The sequence below is a fragment of the Anopheles funestus genome, chromosome 2RL (genome assembly GCF_943734845.2).
Source record: "Anopheles funestus chromosome 2RL, idAnoFuneDA-416_04, whole genome shotgun sequence".
NCBI lineage: Eukaryota > Metazoa > Arthropoda > Insecta > Diptera > Culicidae > Anopheles > Anopheles funestus.
In genome coordinates this window covers 24,953,124-24,974,245 of record NC_064598.1, presented here as the reverse complement: position 1 = coordinate 24,974,245, position 21,122 = coordinate 24,953,124, and the positions used below count along the sequence as shown (strand labels likewise).

The 21,122-nt window shown below is 45.0% G+C and overlaps 6 protein-coding genes across 16 annotated transcripts; 1 reads left to right on the top strand and 5 right to left on the bottom strand.

Moving 5' to 3' along the window:
* The first annotated feature begins 2,815 nt into the window (after nucleotides 1-2,815).
* On the top strand, nucleotides 2,816-3,903 carry LOC125775228 (proteasome subunit alpha type-6-like). Its single transcript, XM_049445837.1, has 2 exons — nucleotides 2,816-3,051; nucleotides 3,123-3,903. Exons 1-2 carry the CDS (start codon nucleotides 2,976-2,978, stop codon nucleotides 3,785-3,787), a joined length of 741 nt encoding a protein of 246 aa, XP_049301794.1. The 5' UTR covers nucleotides 2,816-2,975; the 3' UTR covers nucleotides 3,788-3,903.
* Nucleotides 3,837-4,461, bottom strand: LOC125775230 (probable small nuclear ribonucleoprotein Sm D2). The gene is made up of 2 exons (XM_049445839.1): nucleotides 4,359-4,461; nucleotides 3,837-4,297 (listed from the first exon to the last, which is right to left on the bottom strand). Coding segments are annotated over exons 1-2 (360 nt in total). The 5' UTR covers nucleotides 4,361-4,461; the 3' UTR covers nucleotides 3,837-3,939.
* Nucleotides 4,462-4,593: 132 nt separating this feature from the next.
* Nucleotides 4,594-5,420, bottom strand: LOC125775229 (uncharacterized). The gene is made up of 2 exons (XM_049445838.1): nucleotides 4,880-5,420; nucleotides 4,594-4,806 (listed from the first exon to the last, which is right to left on the bottom strand). The coding sequence occupies exons 1-2, from the start codon at nucleotides 5,413-5,415 to the stop codon at nucleotides 4,692-4,694; spliced, it is 651 nt and encodes a 216-aa protein (XP_049301795.1). The 5' UTR covers nucleotides 5,416-5,420; the 3' UTR covers nucleotides 4,594-4,691.
* Nucleotides 5,421-5,532: 112 nt separating this feature from the next.
* Nucleotides 5,533-9,978, bottom strand: LOC125775226 (PDZ and LIM domain protein 7-like). 3 transcript variants are annotated; one of them, XM_049445834.1, is made up of 5 exons: nucleotides 9,687-9,978; nucleotides 9,396-9,508; nucleotides 7,931-8,082; nucleotides 6,317-6,456; nucleotides 5,533-6,155 (listed from the first exon to the last, which is right to left on the bottom strand). In XM_049445834.1, coding segments are annotated over exons 1-5 (828 nt in total). In that variant the 5' UTR covers nucleotides 9,688-9,978; the 3' UTR covers nucleotides 5,533-5,733. The 3 variants fall into 3 exon arrangements, with proteins under 3 accessions (XP_049301791.1, XP_049301790.1, XP_049301789.1); XM_049445833.1 differs by having other exon boundaries at nucleotides 9,396-9,978; XM_049445832.1 differs by lacking the exons at nucleotides 9,396-9,508; nucleotides 9,687-9,978 and having other exon boundaries at nucleotides 7,931-8,772.
* A 1,375-nt stretch (nucleotides 9,979-11,353) lies between these two features.
* LOC125775225 (uncharacterized) lies at nucleotides 11,354-13,143 on the bottom strand. 2 transcript variants are annotated; one of them, XM_049445830.1, is made up of 5 exons: nucleotides 12,642-13,143; nucleotides 12,509-12,564; nucleotides 12,193-12,269; nucleotides 12,058-12,113; nucleotides 11,354-11,931 (listed from the first exon to the last, which is right to left on the bottom strand). In XM_049445830.1, the coding sequence occupies exons 1-5, from the start codon at nucleotides 12,980-12,982 to the stop codon at nucleotides 11,499-11,501; spliced, it is 963 nt and encodes a 320-aa protein (XP_049301787.1). In that variant the 5' UTR covers nucleotides 12,983-13,143; the 3' UTR covers nucleotides 11,354-11,498. The 2 variants fall into 2 exon arrangements, with proteins under 2 accessions (XP_049301787.1, XP_049301788.1); XM_049445831.1 differs by having other exon boundaries at nucleotides 12,193-12,251; nucleotides 12,642-13,142.
* Nucleotides 13,144-14,874: 1,731 nt separating this feature from the next.
* Nucleotides 14,875-20,974, bottom strand: LOC125775218 (MAP7 domain-containing protein 1). Of its 8 annotated transcripts, none has more exons than XM_049445806.1 (11): nucleotides 20,696-20,974; nucleotides 19,987-20,138; nucleotides 19,648-19,893; nucleotides 19,291-19,552; nucleotides 19,023-19,149; nucleotides 18,693-18,911; nucleotides 18,107-18,342; nucleotides 16,726-16,976; nucleotides 16,478-16,516; nucleotides 15,627-15,777; nucleotides 14,875-15,295 (listed from the first exon to the last, which is right to left on the bottom strand). In XM_049445806.1, exons 1-11 carry the CDS (start codon nucleotides 20,795-20,797, stop codon nucleotides 15,278-15,280), a joined length of 1,803 nt encoding a protein of 600 aa, XP_049301763.1. In that variant the 5' UTR covers nucleotides 20,798-20,974; the 3' UTR covers nucleotides 14,875-15,277. The 8 variants fall into 8 exon arrangements, 6 of the variants coding, with proteins under 6 accessions (XP_049301763.1, XP_049301761.1, XP_049301762.1 ...); XR_007421155.1 differs by lacking the exons at nucleotides 14,875-15,295; nucleotides 16,478-16,516 and adding exons at nucleotides 15,961-16,049; nucleotides 16,181-16,239 and having other exon boundaries at nucleotides 15,657-15,777; XM_049445804.1 differs by having other exon boundaries at nucleotides 14,875-15,777.
* Between the last annotated feature and the right edge of the window lie 148 nt (nucleotides 20,975-21,122).

Here is a 21,122-nt window from a genome sequence, read left to right as displayed (position 1 = left end):
CATTTCCACGCTACTGTTGTCGCCCATTTGCGTTATCGTACGAAAGTATGCAAAACTTGCTCTCTCTCTCTCTGTCTCTCTCTCTACCCTTTTGATGAACCACCTCATGAAATGTTGCACGTCCTTCGGGGTGTGCGTTTTTTTTTCTTTGCTTCTCTGTATCAAATGCACCATGCCACTGGAGGGCGAACTGCAACCACCGTCGACAGATACGGTGGCATACGGTTCCTTGTTCTTGCTTTGCCACATTCGGCAAAACCGACATGCCTATTCAGTTCTGAATGTGCCCCCAGTCTGCACGGCAATGTGGAAGTTTCGTTTTAATGCCAACCCGCACGGAGTACACGGAGAATGGCTGGACAGAGGACGTAACACACAGCATCAGCTGCAATCTTCTTAGCGAGAATATTATTTCCCTGATTGAAGGCGGTGCCGTGGCACCAGGAATGCAGTGTATGTCAGTACCGATATTCACTTCACTACCTCGTTTACTACTGCTGTGACATGTGAGAGCGGTGGTGATTCTTGGAACTATGGCCAAAGGGAAAAACTCTTGGCACAGGCGGCAAGGGAGAAATTCTCCCTGCCCTGGTACAGTACCGAATCGGGGAGAAGTTGGGGATGGTTAGTGTATTTTTAGCACACGATGGCCTTCGAAGGGATTTATTTGCGTGGGTGAGTAGACACCCGCACAGAGTGGGGAAGCGAAGAACTAGCTTATGGAGGAAAGTAGTCCCATAACGGTCACAGTTTTTTTTTGCCGATGGAAACCCACGTCTACATACTACGTCATAATCACCAAGGCGACAAATAGCTGTACCTTTTATTTCATTTTTTCCACATATTTCTATTTTGTTCCCTCACCATCGTAGTAAAAGTTGCCGGAAGTGTTTCAGCAGTAGTTACATTCCGGTTTCCGGTATTTATTTACAGTGCCATACGGGGTAAGTATTCGGTGAGTGTATTAGGTTTGAATTGAAGCGTATAATAAGTGGTTTTACCACAACACATGTTTTAGCATTAACATTAATTGAAGGGAAAGTGATATTATGAAACGATGAAATATATGCAAGTAAAATTATTGTTTAAATTAATGCATCGCACTGCAATTCGTATACTTCTTCTTCTTCTTGGCTTAACGACCTTACAGGTCACGCCGGCCATTTCTGGCTTACTAGACTTATTTTACCACGTAGCCGGATAGTCAGTCCTTGCTACGGGGGAACGGTCCGGATGGGATTTGAACCCGGTCCGGCCGTGTGGACTGGCGCCGTTTATCACATGCACCACCGGGCCGCCCCTATACTAATTCGTTCGTATACTAATTCAAGCATTAATTTATGTTTCTGTCATAATGAAGCATAATGAAAATATTTTTTTTAAACATAATAACGTTTTAAGATTATAAAATCGTTTTAGTTGTGCTTTTAAAAATCTCTATAATTATTGTGCAAACATTGTCCCCTTATTTTACAACATTGAATAATTTTCTACAATTCGTTAGCCTAAATTAAAAATAATTAAACCTACTTGCAATACAAGGATCAACGTGTCGGTGGAACAGTTTTGACCAAACTACGCAATTAATATAAAATGAGATACGCTCGTTTAATCACCCTTTTTTGTCGATTGTAACTTACTCTATCGGATATCGTGCACAAAATCAACAGTCCCAGCCGAACGACATAATTAGAAACATCAAATACCATCAAGAGAGTTCCATCGCATACATTGAGCAGAATGAAAATTATTAATGTGAAACCTGTACCGAAACATACGCGAATTTTGCTCCTTTCCTGCTGAAGTAAATTGAACTTTGGAATCCGGCACGCAATCATCAATATTTGGTTTCATGCAGTAGAGTGCTCTGGTTGCAAATCTGGATCAAGGTTAAAAGGTTCCTGTCCGGGGGCTACTACCGGATTGGGTAGTACATTTCACCTTACCCCAGAGATCAAATCCCTACCGGCAGATGAACATCGGATGTAATACGATGCTTAGTATGCATTTTTAATGAAGAAATATCGTAACGCAAAGGATGCATACTTCCCATGCAGTACACCTCAATCAAACAGCTTCTAAAACAGCGTGCAATAACCACATGCTTTGGCACCGTTCGGCATTACAGTGCCGCATTGCCGATAGGGGAAATTTGAAGTAATCCAATTAGGCAGAGGTATGCTTTTGGAGAAGATTTTGTAATTAAGAGAGAGAAACAGCCCAAATATATAGCACTGACTATACAAATTTATTGGGAATGTGGTTGGTTATTTTGTTGTGAGACATCCTCTAAAATGTTTTCATCAAAAGTAGAGCTTTTTAAGTATTCGACAACTTCTTCGGTAATATGTATTTTTTTCGAAAATTTATCAGATTTTTTAATTGTGGATTGTGGACAAAGTTAATCTTTAGAATGTGTTTTGAAGTGTTCTAAAAACAGTCATCCGAAATCATTTTGTGTCTTAAATATGCTAAGACCAACAATGTAGTAACTACCGGTAGAAATTTAAAAACACGGGTTGCATACCTTTCGCATCCCTGGACACAAACCATTAGATTTAGACTGAAGGGTATTTTTTGACAACCACGTGTCTAATTTCTTAGGATTTACGAAATTACGAAAAGGCTCTTTTGTGGCTACTATATTCTTTATACTACCAAATTTAATTTATTTGAATCTAGTTCTTCATTTTCCAATTTAATTTAATACTACAAACAATGTATGTTCTAAAAAGTGAGCGTTTGACTTGAACCGTTATGTCAAGCTCGGAAACGTCAAAACGAGTCTTGTTCCATCACCTGGTATTTGTTGAAATGTCTTAACACTGAAAACAACAAATCATCTTTAACCCCACAAATCCGTGTTTCGTCGGTCATCTATCTTGTTTGTAGCATTTCACGCGAATTTATTCACTACTAGTACGAGCTTCTCGAATAATTTAGCTCTCCACGCGTAAAACGGTACTGGTAAGAAAATGTCTCGTGGTAGTAGCGCTGGATTCGATCGTCACATTACGATCTTTTCACCGGAAGGTCGACTTTACCAAGTTGGTATGTATCATAGTTACTCTGTGGGTCGGGTTTCGAAACAAGATAAAGTTATTCTTTCGTTTTGTTTCCAGAATATGCCTTCAAGGCCATCAACCAGGAGGGCCTTACGTCTATTGCGCTCAAAGGAAAGGATTGTGCAGTTGTAGCGACTCAGAAGAAGATCCCAGACAAGCTGATCGACCCGGCTACCGTGACCCACCTGTATCGTATTACCCGTGAGATCGGTTGTGTTATGACCGGTCGCATAGCGGACAGTCGCTCGCAGGTGCAGCGGGCGCGATACGAAGCGGCCAACTGGCGGTACAAGTATGGTTATGAAATTCCGGTAGATGTACTGTGCCGCCGAATGGCAGACATTTCACAAGTGTACACGCAAAATGCCGAGATGCGACCGCTCGGTTGTAGCATTGTTATGATCGCATATGATGGCGAAAATGGTCCGGCTGTGTACAAAACCGACCCGGCTGGTTACTATTGCGGTTATCACGCCATTTCGGTCGGTGTTAAGCAAACGGAAGCGAACAGTTATCTGGAGAAGAAACTCAAGCGTAAGGCCGAGTTTGGCGAAGAGGAAACGATCCAGCTGGCCATCACCTGCCTGTCCACAGTGCTGGCAGTTGATTTCAAGCCAACGGAAATTGAGATTGGCATCGTGAGCAAGGAAAAGCCGGAATTCCGTACCCTGACCGAGGACGAAATCGAGGTTCATTTGACGGCGATTGCAGAGAAGGACTAAGCCGCATCGTTTCTTTGTTCCATGGGAAGTATTTCTAACGCACGGTGGGTTGCTGGTTCTTACATTTGTATTTCTTTTCCATTACATTCAGAATAAACGCGGATTGTAAGAAATTACTTATGCTAGTTTATTGTTTCGCTTGGAAACGCGCCTCACTTTCCTGCAGCCGTTGCCTGTGGATTGCGTAGCACAAGAATCACCGAATCACCTCGCAGGAACATCTTCGAGATGAATCTATCCTTGTTCACTGGCTTAACCTTCTTTTTGCCCTTGCCGGTGCGCGGAACTTCCGTCCACATTTCCTTCACGTTCTCCAGCACCATATTGCAGTGCCGATCGAATGCTTTCACCCGTCCCAGCAGTTTTTTGTTGTTGCGGCAATTTATCAAAACCTGAGTGTTGTTTTTCACCGACTGCGTTAGCACCGAGAGTGGACCGGTGTTGAATTCCTCCTCTTCTTGTCTGGCCAGCTCCTCCGGAGTTAGTTCCGATTTTGGTTTCGCTAGAGCCCTGAAAGTGTGTAAAAGTAAGTAAACTATTGAATTACCACTAGTAGTGATAATGTACTTACATTTTAAAAGGATCAAAATCTTTCCTAAACTGTGTGATGCGGTGCTGTTGGGTTTTTATTTGTTTGACAGTTGTGATGGCGTCCAGCCGCCGTCGATTTTAGCCGCCCATGTAAATGACAGCTTCTGTAAACAACCGCGCTCGGCAAAATATCCTCACATGAACGCGTGCGGCTATTTTGTCATCCAGTCATTCAATGTTTCTTTCACTAGATTGTAAGCAGATTGTACACATATAAAAAAAAAATCATATATTTTGAACAAACAACTCGACAAGGCACACGCATTGTTGAAAACATAACAAGTGGATGGCTTCGAATTTTGCGCCGTATTTTTCAAACTCGCGTGAGATATCCGTGCTTGTAGAAAGGTAGTGAGTCCATGTTCGTCAGTTGCTTGATCTTTGACCGCTCCAACGCAACGCTCGGCACCAAATGGCAATTCGAACGCCTGTGAAGTAGAAAATTAGTTGAATACAAGCGGATTTTGAATGCTTTTCAGTACGGTAAGCGTTTCTTCATACTTATGAATAGGCTTTTCCTTTTGACTCCATGGCCAGGTTTTTTGCAGCTTGATGATACGCTCCAGCTTTTCAATACGTGATCGCTCTTCTTCATTAATTTCAGGTTCCTCGGGTGTGTCCATTTCTTCCCACGACTGCCCATCATCATCGTCTCCCCGGAACGGTATCGTCTCTAGGACCTCCGACTCATCGAACAGAGACTCCAGCGTAATGGCATATACTTCTTCCTCCTTCACATCGCCATCGTCAGTTGTGTCCGTTGGCGTTGCTTCGGTTCCATTTACAAACTCGTCCATTTCGTCGGTAGCCTGTTTTGTACTAGCCCGAAGCGCTTCCGGAAGCTGCCGTTGTACCTCGGGTGGTGCAAATTTGGACAAAGTTTGCGTGAGGAAGCTAAGCGTTGCCTGAATCTGCATCGGTATAACGCTGATTTCGTTCAGCTGCTGTTGCATTTGGCGCAACTGTTGTTCCACCGCCAGCACGCTAAGGCTGTCGCAGGAATCGCACGACAGCGAGCGATGATCGTGTGACGACATCGAATCGAAGCTGGATCGGTGACTATCGCAAGGGACTGGCAAAACGGGAAAAAACACAACAGGTAAGTCGATCGATCGTTCCGATCTTCACCTCCCAAAAACCGAACAAAAAAGGTGTATGGAAAAAAGAGAACGATTTTATTCAACTTCGGAACAAATCGAGGTTAAGTACATTGATCAAAGAGAACAACAAGCTTTAACAAATCATGTTTCGTTTTCGTTTAATACACTCCCTACGACCTCGCTGGAACATCTGAGATAGTCTGTTATTTACTCCCTAACAGTAAGTGCGCCTTTCTGCGTTGTGCGTGTGGCTGTCTAAGCCTCGGCACTAACTTCCTCCGGAATCGGATCGGCTGGTTCCACAGTGGAAACCGCCTCCGACACGGAACCATCCTCCGACGTTTCGCTATCCAGGCGTGTCCGCGGAGCCACCTTCACACCGGTCTTGCCCTTGTTCTTCTTCTTCTTCTTCTTCGGCTTGGGGGCCGGTGGTGGTGGCTGATCCTCTTCATCCTCGTCCCGCCGGGACCCGGTCGGTAGCGAAAGCATCATACGCTCGATGTATTTCTGTTGCTCTTCCGGCTTTTTGCGTGTTTCCGTCAGCAACCGGCGAATGTTCGCGATCAGCTGCTGATGCGGGGCATCCTTGCCGTATAGATCCGGCGGAATCGGGGGTGGTGGCTGCTGCCATACGATCGGATGCCATACCTTGCGCTCCGGGGGTTGCGTCCAATTTTCTGCCCATCCAACAGTAGCAAAAGGCGGGGTTGGCAGTACAGCCAAAACGAGGTGAAAAGTAGTACAGAGTTAGTGTTTGGTCCCTTCCGCATCGTGGGATGCGGAAAAAAGGGCCAACTGGACAAAACTTTTGGAAAGTGGGCAAACCATTAGCACATACCACGTTCGTCGGATTTGGGTTCGGGAGCGGGTTTGTTAGTGACATCGGCCGCCGGCTGTTGCTCATTACCTACGAACTTGACCTCGCGCGTTTCCTTCGGTTCACCCTGCTCTTCAGCTGTTCGGTTTTTCTCGTCGTCTCTAGAAGGGCAGAAAGATCACATTAGGGCATCAAATCTTTTCCAGACACAAGGTCGAATATTAATCCCAAATCAAGCTCAGCGTGAAATAGTGATAAATGAAATTGCTTTAGTTTTGTGTTGTAACTAATTGTGCCTTAATATTGCCACTATTATGAGAGTAGCATTCTTCCCAATGCACTTGGAATAAATCCTCATTACATCTATCTAATTATTACGCTTCGAAATTGATGCAATCCGTCAGAATTACCAAAGGAATAATTTCTGCAACGCAATACGGTCCATTAGGCTGGTGCGCGAATGGTGTACGCCGCCGTGTGACGTCCATAGCATCTCTCGACCGAGTTAATGTTTTGGCCCAACTCAGGATCAAAATAGAACCGCATGAAAAGCAGATAACATTAAGATTGGTGACCCACGAGAGCACCAACTGAGGATGGTTGGCGGACATGAGTTGATGGGTAGGATTGATCTACGATCTACAGAAGCTACCCCACATCGATAAGGCGCGTTTGCGCGATAGCCCTAACCTCTCGGCCGTTTTATTGTTGTCAGCACGGTAAGCCACAGGCATTCAAACGACGAAACGAAAGCAAAAAAGTTATTTCTGGTTCAACGGATCCTAGCGTAATGTTGGCTAACTGGTCCGATCGGCTCGGGTATATAGCGCTACGTTGCGCTTTTAACGTCCCAATGGACATCGTTTCAAACAAACAAAAAAAGCGAACTGTGACACGCATCAATATTTTGTCGACAGGAGGACCCAAACAGGTGACAAGTGACGTCACGTGGTACGTGCACCGCGTGTGCCTTTACCTGTTGATGTTTGAAAATGCAGGTTCGTTGTACGAATTCCTGATACGCTGGCACGCTCGGTCTAGGATTGTTGTGATTGCTTGCAGAATCTACAAGTGAACTAACGAGGAAGATCTGTATATTACTTTTCGTTTTGTTATGCGATCAGGATACACATCCTTAGTCAGTCTTTCTAAATTACGATTTCATTTTCTACCCAAGGACTTGATTCTTTTCTGTGTTAACCAACAACTGTGATAGCCTTCATCAGTAACTAGGGCGGCAAAGGGAAACACTTTCGAAATCATCCCTCAATGCAACACGCCTTAAGTAATCGGTTTAGTGCGCGATTGAGCGCACGAGAATGGGTCCCCATCGGTCCCCCAACCGTCTCGCCGTCTCAAGCAATCTAGATTTTCACGAAAAATGTCCGGTTATTTTTATCAGCAAAATAATCACTCTTCACTCGCGGACACAGACGTAAATGATACACGGGCAAACACGAAAGAGCTTCAATTGACGAGCAAAACGGATGGTTCCGTTGTGTTCCTGCTGTTCCCGGGAACTAATGCGAACAGTTCTGGCACGTCCATCCATCCGTCTACCAACCGTGGTACAACCGACAACAAGAGTCACAAAACGTGTCGCGTGATTGTGTATATATGTATGTTAATGCTTACTTTGCAACGATCATCTGCAGCTGTTCGCCAGCCTGTTTGATGACGGATTGGGCGGTGGCAAGACGCATGGCCGACGCATCGGCACCGTTGATCTTCAGGATTTGATCACCCAGCTTGAGACCTGCCTTCTGGGCCGGGCTGCCCTCGGACACCTGGTTCGGGATAAGAAAACGTTCCCGGATTACACGCACCGTCAGATCCTCCGTATCAAACGGGATGATGTTTCGCTTGAACTTGGGTCGTTTGTAGTAGTCGGGAGCTTCGTCACGTTTCTCGTTCGTTCCATTGATGTCCAGTTGCTGCTGGTCACCTTCCGGTGCCACCTTTGGCTCGTCCAGTGCCATCCCTCGCCCTTAACACTATCTAAGACGTGCCAGGCGTTTCACGCGATTTGGAAATTTGGGATTTAAGTAACGGTCTTGTGGGGTACAAAAAAAATTAACGGGCCAGCCAGCTGAATTGTTTCCTAGCCGTTGGTCCTACTACTATGGCAATCAACGTAACACTGAACCAGTGTGGCAGAATGGTTTATCCCGGGATTCACACTGCTCGATCTTTCTCGATAGCAAAGGTGAGGCAGTTTTGGTGTGTTTTAACTGCGTTTTGTACATGTTTTTGTTTCACTCGTATCGGATAATCCTGGTATATGACCCGTTGGGTCTGTGTTGTATATGATTATGAAATTGTGTTTGCTCTCGAATACGCTTATTTACTTGAGCGGAAAATTACTTTCATTGTCTTAGTATTGTCTGTAGCAATGGGAGATGCTGTAAGCCAGGAGATTAAGGGTAGTTCAAATGTGTTGACGAGTGCGATGTAGCAGTGGATCATCTTTCGAGAGTTTTGTTTTCAACGACATGTAATTCTCGTGACGTCAAGTTGTGTTTCAAATCAATTTTGAAACACTTTGAAAAAGAAGGAAAAAAAACGGAAAACAAACTGGCCAGAAAAGCGGACGAACCAAAACATTGTGTTGTGGTTGGTCAGCTGCGCATGGCAAAAGTGGAAAAATCAACACAGACACGATCGTGCGCATGACGACGAAATAACATGGATGTGTCGGCCTGAAAGCCGGCGACATCACTCAATTCAACTGTACGAATGCTAGGTTATGTTTATCGCCGGATAGGCTGATGTCTGTCGGAACGTGGCCGATGCTCGTGCCTGCACAGTGGCACTGGCATGCACAACACTAGATCACCGATGATCGAGTTCAGCGTACGATGTTGCGCCTAGCATAGATTCAGTGGCAATTGGATCTATTTTTGATCACGGAGTACGGCACCACTAAATCGTACGCCACTGTCGATCCCGCCATTCAAAAACCCCTTTCGCCCTAAGCTGCAGCATTCCCCATACTTTCGAAACAATGGAACGAACCTTAAATTCCAATCACGGACGCTTCCTACTACACGTACGATAGACGAGCATGCCAAGTTCACGGATGGACACGTATAACTCTCACCTGGAATACGGTGATGGGCATCTCGAAATCGGCTCCACCGGTAATTCGAAATCCGAGCGGATTGTCGCCATTCTCGTTAACCACCGGACCATCTCTCGATGATACGGTCAGCACTGGAATATTGCGCTTTTCAATGACAAATTCAGGCATTTTCACGACACGGCAATGTGTAATATGATGTAATGGCGGTGATTTTCCGATGATTTGGTCAATGCCAGGTCAGACAGGGCGTCGATCGTCGTCCGAATACACTATGGCGTAAAGTGCGATGATTACGTATTCGTGGCCTACTTTCACGTGCACGCAGTTGGCAGGATCGATAACCTATTCACAATAAAATACGTTCACAACCCTATCGCTTTTGGATCGCTTCTGAACACTTGATTCTTGAAAGACTGCAACTCCTTATCACTCGATCGTCTTTTACTTTTGTAAAATTGATCTTCAATCACACTAAACACAAGTCGAACGTGGTTGATCAATATCCTATCACTCAATCGTAACGAAACGGTTTACCATCACTGCACGTGCACATGTGCGCACCGGTAGGGCAGCAGAAACAAATCTGTCTACAGAGTGAATAATTTTAGTGAAACTGACTCCCGTACATTAGCCTGCACGCGAAGTCATAGGACACGAAGCATGGGAATGCACTTCGGATTTGTGGTCGGTATGTGTCTCGAGACACATACACACATATGGGTATGGGATGCAACTCGGAGTGGGACTCGTCATGGGTGGAATGCACTAGAAGTCTCGCGACTGCAGAGAATGCAGAGATGCATTAGGCATGGTTTATTGACAATCGATATCAATTAAAATCTAGGGATTTTAATTCATTCTAAACACATTTTAAAGCCCAATCCCAAGGCCCATTCGATACACAAATTGTTGAACATTATTTCATAGCAGTATTTTGGTTCCATAGTTCGGAATAGTTGTCTTGTAACTATTTACTGTAACACTATACTTACGTCCCAAGCACGCCATTGTATACTTTATCAATAAAAACTAACTACTTTATCAATAATATCTAACTTAAGAGGGTTTAGCAAATACGAGACTTCTAGTCATTCTTTAACCGCAAGAATAAAAAATAATAAAAAAATAAAAAAGTTCTAAAAGTTTAAAAAATTCCTAAGCCTTTAGCCTTAGCTTTTTGGGAAATTTATCAAAATTTATAAAATGATGTATTTTAATGGAAATTTGTTGAAATAACTGTCATTTCACTCAAATAATGCTTTAAATAAAAAAGAATCAAAAATAATTTTTAAAAATCTTTAAATTGGATAAACTCCAAAGCAGAGGCGGATCACGTTTCATGTCCTTGCCGATCAGATTAGCCCGCTTATAAAGGTTTGATAGTTAGGCAGAGTGAGCAGGATATTCATTTGGCTAGTTTTGGTATTGTACACATGTATTCCGTTTCAACTCATGTGTATCAAACTTTTCGTTTCAATTCATTTTTGTTTCAACTCACTCGCACATTTTCGTTTCAACTCACGAATTTACTCTTTTTGCAACTCGACTCACCACGGCTACATGCTTACACTCATGAGTGAGTAAAATGACCGAACCTTAACTTATACGTTTATACCGGGTTTTTTATGACTCCGAAATGAGTCGATAAACGTGCTGACTCCTAATAACGACTCATTCACTCTGAGTTGACTCACTAAAAAGAGTTGTTATTCTCATCTCTAACACGTTGGGTATCTATTTCGGTATAAAACGGCTGAAACCAGAGTTGTCAAACACGAGACGTACGATCAAGCCGAAGTACGGCAACGTTGATGTACACCAACAAACTTCACGACATTTTTCATTTCCATGGTTCGGTGGGCTTCTCACGACATGATGCTGAGCCTGGCCAGGTTGAAACTAATAATCAAAAGTAAAATAATCGTACTACTATAAATTGTCGATATCGTTTTAAAATCTTGAATACACCACAATACTTTAATTACGTGCACTGCTTGTATCAGTGGTTTATTTTATTTAAGATGTAATTGTAATTCACATACGTTATACCCTAATCAGTATTTATTCCTTTTCAATTTCCAATGTATATCTTACAATATAAAATCACTTGAACAGTCGTATTCAAGCATTTGTCGTGCTGCTGTCATCTGGCTCGATCATATCCGTACTGACCTCTCCGAGATCCTTTTCCTGTTCCATCAGCTCATCAATGTACTGATCGGCTTCGGCATCCGCCACTGTCGGTTCCTGTTCACCCGTTTCATCTACGGTACCGGTCTGTTCCGCTTCACTCTGGAGCCGTTTGGCCGCTTCCTCCTCCTGTCGCTTTTTCTGTTCCGCTTCAAAGGTAGCGAAAAATTGTTCCTCCTCCGCTCGACGTTCTTCCTCGGCGCGACGTACCTCCTCGGCTAACCGCTCCTCTTCAGCCTTCTTTTCCGCCAGTTCGCGTTCACTCTTCAAATGCTTCTCGTACTGATCCTCGGTGGCTCGCAGCTTCAGCTCGCGTTCGCGCGTTTCTTCCGCTACACTCGGAACCATATAGCAGTTGGACTCCCTACGAGTAAACGATGCAAAGCGGAGTGGTGAAGCATTGAGATGGTGTCTTGAGCGGCACATTTTGACGCAAGCGTTTCTCGTCTGTTTGCCAAGTTCCGCATACCATTGGGAGTAGTGTACTTACTTGTAGACCACCTTCTTGCGATCATTCCACGGCCATACACCATTCCATTTGTCGGGCTGCAGTAGCGAATTGAATCAGTTGATCAAAGAAAAAGTTTGGAAAAGGGGCACTGTAACAGGAGTTCCTAATACTTACATTCCTGCTGGCACGAAGACGCGCCTCCCAATCCAACATTGAACGGTCGGCTTCATTTACTGAGGAAAAGAAACCATCTTTATCAACGGGTGGGGTAGTGACTATCCTTGCGAGATGCAGGCGGACAAGGGATGGGATAGGACATAGACGGGATGAAGTTCATGAGCGGACAGAGAATGGGCTGGGTAAAGGATCGTGCTAATCGCAACGTCATCGTCCGTGTGTCAGGCCCCGTCTAATCGGTAGCGTAGGCGAATATGAAGATGCCATGATTTGTGTTTCCGTCGGGGTTTTGTTTCACTTTTCAAGTACTTACAAGGCTTAAACCAGTAATCCACCGTCATCTCATCTTCACTATCCTCATCCACATCACTGCAAAAGAAAAGAACATAACCGAACAAATCATCACTCCACCGTTCAACTGATTGCGTCCGCTTGATTGTTCATACCCGCTGACGAATATTTTCACCGTGCGGCCCGATTCTGCGATCAGCTCCTGTGCCTGCGCTAGTGTCAGTTTCTCCGCATGGGTTTCGTTGATTTTTGTGATGATATCATTCACCCGAATACCGGCCCGCCGTGCCAACCCTTCACGCTTTACCGCAATCACTGTCAGTGGTTCGAACTGATCGATACCACCGGTCACCTCGAAACCCCACAGATTGTCCACAAATGACATAACGCGTCGATCGAGCTCAGTTGTGCCCGAAACACGCACATGATACTCGCAGTTCTTGAACGATTCAATCGGTGGCAGAGCCAGCTCCATGGCATCTACTTGCACATCCATTGTGGCTGGTGTTTGTTGTGAGAAGCGTTAAGCACGGATCCGGAAGTGATCGATAATATTTGCAGCTATGAACGCTAGGGCTTGAAGATGATTGTGGTGCTTTGTGCTTTGATCGGACACTACCGTACGAATGGGTTTACTGCGGTGTGTGCATTCGTAATGCTTCATTAAATTATCTTCCCCTCAATGTCACCATCAATGCCCGAGCCCGAAATCATCGCGTGTCCGAACGCAACGATGGCTACGAACAGCAGCGCTTCCGATACCGATGCAAAAACAAATCCGATCGTACTACAAAACGATCGGTCCTCGGCGTTATCTAACGCCGCATCCTGTGCATACGGATCAATTTCGCACCGAAGCAACCAGAGACCGGGAACGGATATCAAGCACCGGTGATCGACAGGCGGGGACTGTCAAGTCATCAAAGTATTTTTAATTCATTTCCGATAGTACAATCTCGTTGGCGATCAAAATCGATTGTTTCGCTGCCATCACAGATCGGGCTATTATTAGCCTAACTTCCCATGTTATCGAATGCACCGACGTGCAAATATTATCCGCCTTTCCGGGGTACCGGTACATACACACACCTGTGTTGCGTCGATGATGAGCTTTCTAAAAAGTCTCGATGAATGTGCAATGTACAGTTTTTAGGGGAGTTTCCTTCCCATGCTAATGACCGACAATATCCTTCCGTCAAGGCTTTGGTGATTTAATTGGGACAACATTGTTTGTTCATGGCGCCAAATGATGTACTGCTTGGACCTTCAACTTTGCATTGGGCGTAAGGTTAGTGGCCACGGCAGTTCGCTCACATTAATGCATTTTTTTCTCGATATATGTATTCTTTCTTGATGCAATCGCTTTTGAAAGACGGTAATACTTAGATCATCACGTGTCCGAACGTTAAACGGTTGTCCAGTCGTTACATTTAAAATATTGGTGAATAATTAGTTTAATAATGATTATGCCTCGGTGATGTATGAGGAGCGTTGCTGGTCTCTACACTACCGGGCCGTGTATCAAATCCCATCGGAACCACGTATCGCCGTAAGCAGGACTGGAAATGGCAGGCAAAAGACCAAGACATTCTTGAGGTCATGTTATCACAAAAGAATAAGCATTAGAGTTTACACGATAGTTTCATTATTGTTTCTTATAGCAAATGATTTTGCCACAATTGTTATTTGTTTTTCGCTGTATTTATAAGTTTTGATTACTTTGTATCAAACAAATTCTTACCATTGCCATTTTTCGTTTTTACTGATTTTTTTTATTCGGGCAAAAATTATCTAAAAAATGTGATATCTTTTATCAGTATTTTCTATATTTTTATTAAAATCTTAATGTTTCTATAAGTTAACAATATTCCAATTATATTTTTTTAAATCTTAGTTTCACAATTATTGTTATTATTTAAGACCAAATAGAAAGAGAATACAACAAGTACAACAACGAATGGCATAAACAGGAAATCAACTTGTCCTTTTTTATTATGTGCCAAATGGAACATCTACTAGCAGTAATGGAGTAAAGAATAACTAAAGGTAACACGATCATCTCACCCCTTTGTACGTTATGCTGATCTTAAACTTGCGAAACAATGGGCAACAATCTTTAAATCGACAGAGTTGCGAATGTGTTGTAAACAGCACTTATAGCAGCTTTACTTCGTTTTACATTTCGAACAACAAAAAAACACCATTTCTTTCTTTCATCTAACGCTTTCTTTCAACACTTTCTTTGTGCTAACTTTGGCCGTATGCCATCAATTCCTGTGCGAAACCGTTCACGTGAATCGATCCTTCGCTGTACGCCAGCAGCGAGCAAACTTGTTTGTTTCTTATGTCCCCTCAGCACCATCGATTAATAATAAACGCAATGCACCGTATCGTAAATGGGGTTTTATTTTTATTTTACTTATTTACATAGAAATACCAGTCTCTAGATATACTTGATAAAGGATGTGAAGGGAAGCTTCACCGATGGTTCTATACAATCGTGCGATATAATGAAAACAGTTAACATTGTGCTTGCAAACTGCAAAAAGGCTATAGATTAAAATGAAAGCTCTAAACGACCTAGGTATCTACCGTCCTATGTTGAGCCCTGTGATGGGTGGGTGGAGTATTTTTTTCTTCTTCCCCCTTATTGATGGTGATGATGTTTTTTCGTGAAACAAACGGTGCACATGATGGATGGCGCTTGCGAAGTACTTAATAATACATCATTTTGTCTGGGAAAGGATTCAAACGGGACGGAAGGCTAGGAACGGACATTCGGGACGTTTCTTCAGCAGGGTGATGCACACTGTAGCACGAACGATGAAGATGTTTGGAAGTTGCCGAATAGCAGATTGATGAGATCCGATGAGTTGATGAAGGCGTTCGATGAAGACGTTGCAACCATGGAGTAGGTTGTGTTCGGTGAGACAGTACCAACGTACGCAGCAAGAAGATGTTTGCAAAAGGTCAGTAATAGTGCCGAAATCAAGGCCCCCAACGGGCACAAGTCGAATGTGGTCATCGACAACGTAAGGAAACCGAAAGCACGTGAGGTGTTTTAGGGTAGGTACGGTTCAATTTTGATAGAGGAAAACCTTCGACTTGCGAGGCTGGAAAATGGTTTCGTCTTTCATTACCTTTCGCACATCTTCTTCAGCTACTACCATCTCCGGGCGCAGCTCGATGCCACTCTTCGGGGGATCCATATCGTGTACCAGCTTGTAGACGTCGCTGTTCTTGATGAAGCTGAGGTCCTTCTCGGGTTTCTGGTACTTGAGGAAGTTAACCCTGCATAGGGGGTAAAGGAACGTACAAAACGTGTCAGATAATGCTGTGTTCGTTCGCGAAGAAACCACTACAGTAAGGAACGGATTAAACATGCGCGACACGGATATGTAACGATAACAGATGTACAACATAGTGATCACACCTTGGGACACAAACGTTAAATGTCTCGTAACAGCTACTTACCCCGTCCGGAGTATTACTTGAAAAGCTCACTCTCGAACTTTTCCACCAACAGTTCGCAGTTGGAGAATTTCTTCGCTTTACTCGTTGTTCTTCGGAAAAAGAGAGAGAGAGAGAGAGAAAAGAACATGTGCACAATGAAGATGATCGGGCGCATATGAACCTATTCGAAAGGGCAGCCGGAATCTGGAGTGAGTGCATGCATTATCCCTACTAAACGTACCTGTACACATGCGGTGACTTCGCCTTTCCTTCAGCCCAATAGTAGTTCCAGAACTTTACCTAAAACATAGAATGTGCTGTTAGACAAGATGATAACGAGACGGGCGAATGATGAGGAAGAGAATTAGCGCAGCAAAAGCTATCCGGGCACTCACACACAATGGCCCATTAGTGACAGTTTCACAAAATCCCGTCGTTAGTAACAACAGCGATGGGTAGTGACACGAACGAACAGCACCCGGCGCAAGGCACACAAATGATATGGGGCGCCCATGAATGGGTTCCTTTCGGTGGTTACCTGTCATCGTAACCTAGATGAGGACTTTCGTAGAAGTTGCTACAAAAGAAGAAGAGACACGAAATGAACGGTGCGAAAACATTACGCATGAAGTGGGATCGCAACAGAAAAAACCGACGTCCAATGGTGTGAGGTTTGATGCAATAACGCAACTGCGGCAACGGAACACGATGCGGATGTCCATGAACGATGAATGCTGCGTTTACTGAAAAAGTCAGGTGGAAAAGCAAAACGGGAATGACATTTACCCAAGCGTGGTGCCCTGGATTAGTTCCGCCTGCGAGCTGATCACTTCCGCAATGAACTGTTCGTTGAATGCGTCCTTGGCCGTGCGCCATTTGCGTCCACCGGGCAGAAAGATTGGTCGCTCCTGCGGTGTCAGCGGTCCGAACGCACTGACTGCCTTCTTCTTCTTCTTCACCACCTGTAGCTTCAGCTCGTCCTGTACGGCGGTGCGGATGTCGCCACTGGCATTGTTTTGACTGGAGCTATCGGAATCCTATCGAAGGGTAATACATCCACCCAAAAAAGGAACAGAACAATGGAGGAAGACGACCGGAAATGTTTGACATGCGCGTGCCAAACATGATCACAAATCGAATTGGAGAATAGTAATAGTAAAAGAGAGATAGAGAACGATTAGAACACTCACACACGAAACAGTAAGGCCACCATTCCCGAAGTCAACAGGACAGGTAGCTTAACAGGATGGGACAGGTTAACAAGCACATGAACCACACGGCAACCGCCGTGAGAGCCCGTACACTACAAAACCACCACCACCGGTGTGTTAACGACGTATTTAGTGCGTAGTACATTTATTACTATTAGTTTACGTGTTCGGGATCGCATATAAGTAATGCTCATAAAGGTACTGTCATACAGAACGTGTGACTAAACTCGTATATAGCACAGAGATAGGCATCTGCTGTGTCTGTTCGGGTCGATATTTCGGAGTATATTGTTGAGGTGAATGGTAGGTAGTTTTGAGGTCGGAGTATAAGTAGAACTTTATGCTAACACCGGCTGAGGTTCGATGGCTATTGCTTCCGAGCTTTCCACTCCGCAGGCTACCAGCTCCTCAGTGATGCGCAGTGGTATTGTTACGTACTCAATTTCTTCCTCCTCGTCCACATATATTCGATAGCGCTGGGACACGATTGCCCACTCGATCGTTTGATACTTTGGCTTCTTTCGTATGTCGCAGGTGTAGTTTATAAAGGTGTAGAATCCAGTGCGAAAGATCGCGTGTTGTTATCGTGAATTGAAGAGCAGGTATTTGGGTGTAGTGCGGTGTACATATGTGCGTAGATTAGCATATAACATAGCGTGTTGATCAATTCCCATTCCAACGGAAGTGTACGGTGGTTTCATCGCAGATGATGCAAGATCGAAGAAAGGAAAAAAATGTTCCAAACAAAACCAAGAAAAAAAAACTTTGATCAAACACTTCGAAGAGATACAAGAATCACCCACTGTGTGGAATGGGAACTTCACTAGATTAGCAAACGAGGTACGAGCTGTTAAACTACAGTTCTATTAGAGGTAGTCTAGCTACTAGCCACCACTCCTCTTCTGGCACTGCTGGCAGTACCAAAGCGTTACGCACTCCAACAGCTACCAACTAACCTTATCGTTCTGGTTGGTCCACTCAATATCGTGTTCCTTCATCCTTTTCTCTAGCAGTTCGAGCTCTTCCTCTGTGTACTGGATGTGTTCGCCTTCGTCAACCGATGAGGACTGATCGCCACCGCTGCTGCCTGCCCGGCTAAACTCAGTCACCTCGAACGTCTCGGACACTTCGGGCACGATGCCATCCGGTGCCGTCGACTGTTCGGTGGACTCACCCACTTTTGCTTCCGCTTCTGTAAGGTAAGGTTAAACACTTTCACTCAATTACGCGCTCATCGTGTGTGGTGTCAGGTGATGAACTTTCGTTTCGGGTATGACAAGTGCATGCGCACTCTGCAGTCCCGGCTAAGGGCACCAAGTTGGCATGGTTTGAACAACACCATCCACGAATTACTTGTCTTTGTCCTTGCACGCATCTTTTACGTTCCGGTTGCTTCGTTTTGTGTTATAATGGATGCATTTGTTCTAAAACTCGGCTAGATGATCGTCACACGGCAACCAGCATAGATCGTTTGGTGAACGGGACGATGAACCTAAAAAGCAAGTATATACACACACACAGCAAATCTGAAAACGGGTATACCTTCCGGTCGGGGTGAGATACTCTTGGATTTCCTTTTCGGTGCCGCCAACGCGGCTAGCTGTTCGGTCAGGGCAGCTATCGTAGCCTGGATCGTGTTCGGCAACGCAGACAACGCTTCCAGCTGTTTTTGCACATTCTGCAACTGCTCGCGGAACTCCTCGGTGGGTTCCTCCTCGCTCGGGCTAGTTGCCTCGGGCTGTGTACCACCCTCAGCATCACCTGCAGTGGAAGTGCCATTAGAGTCGTTCGTGTCCTTCTCCTCTTCACCGCAGTGAACACCATCGGAGCAGGCGTAGGGACAGGGACAGGGACCAGGATGTTCGAGGTTACCTGTCTTCGGTTCACCCAGCACGATCGACTCTTCCACGAGCGTCTTGATCGTTTCCACCTCCACCTCCTGGCGTTCGTTCAGGTACTCGTCGTACATCGGTATCGGTTCCGGTTCCGGCTCGGGTTCCTTGAAATTGGGGGAGGTAGGTAGTGGTATGCAATCGAACCACAGCTCAGCTCACAGTGCAACTACAGACAGTGCGTCCATCGTGTGGCGCATGTCGCTTTTAAGCTCACTTCCGCTTCTTGGCAGGCTCCGAACACTTACCGGTGATTTGGGTGGCTTGTAGTCGGGGGCAATTTTCGGTTTCGGTTGCTTCACAATTCGTACCTGGTAGCGCTCGGTTGGGGGATTCCGTTCGAGCTTCTTCTCCTCGGGCGTCTTCGGGGGCGGTCGCGCCGGCCTCTGCAGGAAGGTGGTCCACTTCTTATCTTCCTCCTCGCTCTCCACCAGCTCGCTGTTGAGCGTCTTGAACACCTCGCTCTGCTTGAACACTCCCGCCTTGGGGATCATCTTGTTAAAGTTCACGCTGCAAGGTGACAGTACACATGAACATCAACAGATAGTCGAAGGTGAACGAAATATTGCCCTATGTCCTCGAGACACGAGATCATCTCCACCTACCCGATCACGTTGTGTTGCTTCAGTACTTCGGCTTCGCCCGAGAGGACTTCGGCAATCTGCTCGTCGGTGATCGGTATCTCGGGAACTTGTTCTTCCATCTGCCGTGCCTCCTTCGATTGTCCCAGCTGGCATGGGCTGCCAACATTCGGCGTCCAGAACGGTTTGGGCGAAGTGTTAATGTACTCCACCTCACCCGATGGCGTTTTCTCCTTGATCAGACGTTGGGATGGCGTTACCTCACGTGCCCTGCCATGATCGAACATTGAGAAAAGGACATTTTACGTTAGAGCATACATGCCAGGACCTTGTCCCCTCTCACTAGCGTCATGGCTGACTAACCTTAAGATGCCGAGCACAAATTGGTTGCCGGCACAGGCCAACAGCTGGTGTGCATCGTAATAGGACATGTTGCCCGTGGGTATGTCATTGATGCGTACCACCACATCTCCGATGTGCATGCCTACATCTTCGGCGATGCTTCCGGGTAAGATCTGTAAAGTGCACATACAGAATTTCAGTTGCAATTGAAAATACGGTGGAAATAGAAAGTATCGACCAAAGCGCATACACACGGGCCATCGAGCGATGTCTTGCTGACATTTCTAGTCGCTTCGACGCTATTTTTATCGATCGACCCTTCGATCACTTCAAATAGTGAATTGAGATGTGTCTCTTAATTTGGGTTTCATGTTTTGAGGTTAATTGTACCATCTCGAACACAGAATTCACTGAGGAAAAAGGTAGTGCTAAGGATAATTGGGAAAGGATATAAAGGCGATTCATTCGCAAGAAAGTGAAATCTTCTATTCTGTTCCATCTTCTATGTACTACGAAGTCACTTGATCATTTTGCACAAAATCTCTGCCTCTATTCTGCTACAGACAATTTCAATCGATTACGTAACATGGCAAATGCCATCGCACAAACTTTTGTACAAATTACTCATAGTTTCTGCGTACAAATTCCATCCTGAATGTGCGATGTAACAATCTTCGTCGAATGTATTAAACTGTGTATAATAACGTAGATAATCACTGTTCAAACTCACTTTAACCACCGTCAAAGGAACATCGAAGTCTGCTCCACCGACGAGCTTAAACCCGAACGGAGTCGTGTTATCGTAACGGGAGAAGTTTAAATCCAGCACCATTTTGAAGAATGTTTCGGTTTAACGGTTGTCTGTAGAAAAAATAAATCACTGTACACCAATGTACCACTTTTGCACTAAATATAAGGCCACGTTGACAAAACTGTCCACCTTCCCACACGAGAACCTCTCCAACCGATTGCTGCAGGTGAAATGTGCCGAAAAGACGAATGGCTGGCGGCTGCTCACGAATGTGCACCTACCGAAGCCACTTCAACTGCAGGCAAATACGTTTGTACGAACGATCTCGTGATTCTTTCTCGGTACGATCATATGATCGGGTAGCTGCCACCGTGTTGCATACTTCTTCATTCAGCAATCACTGTTT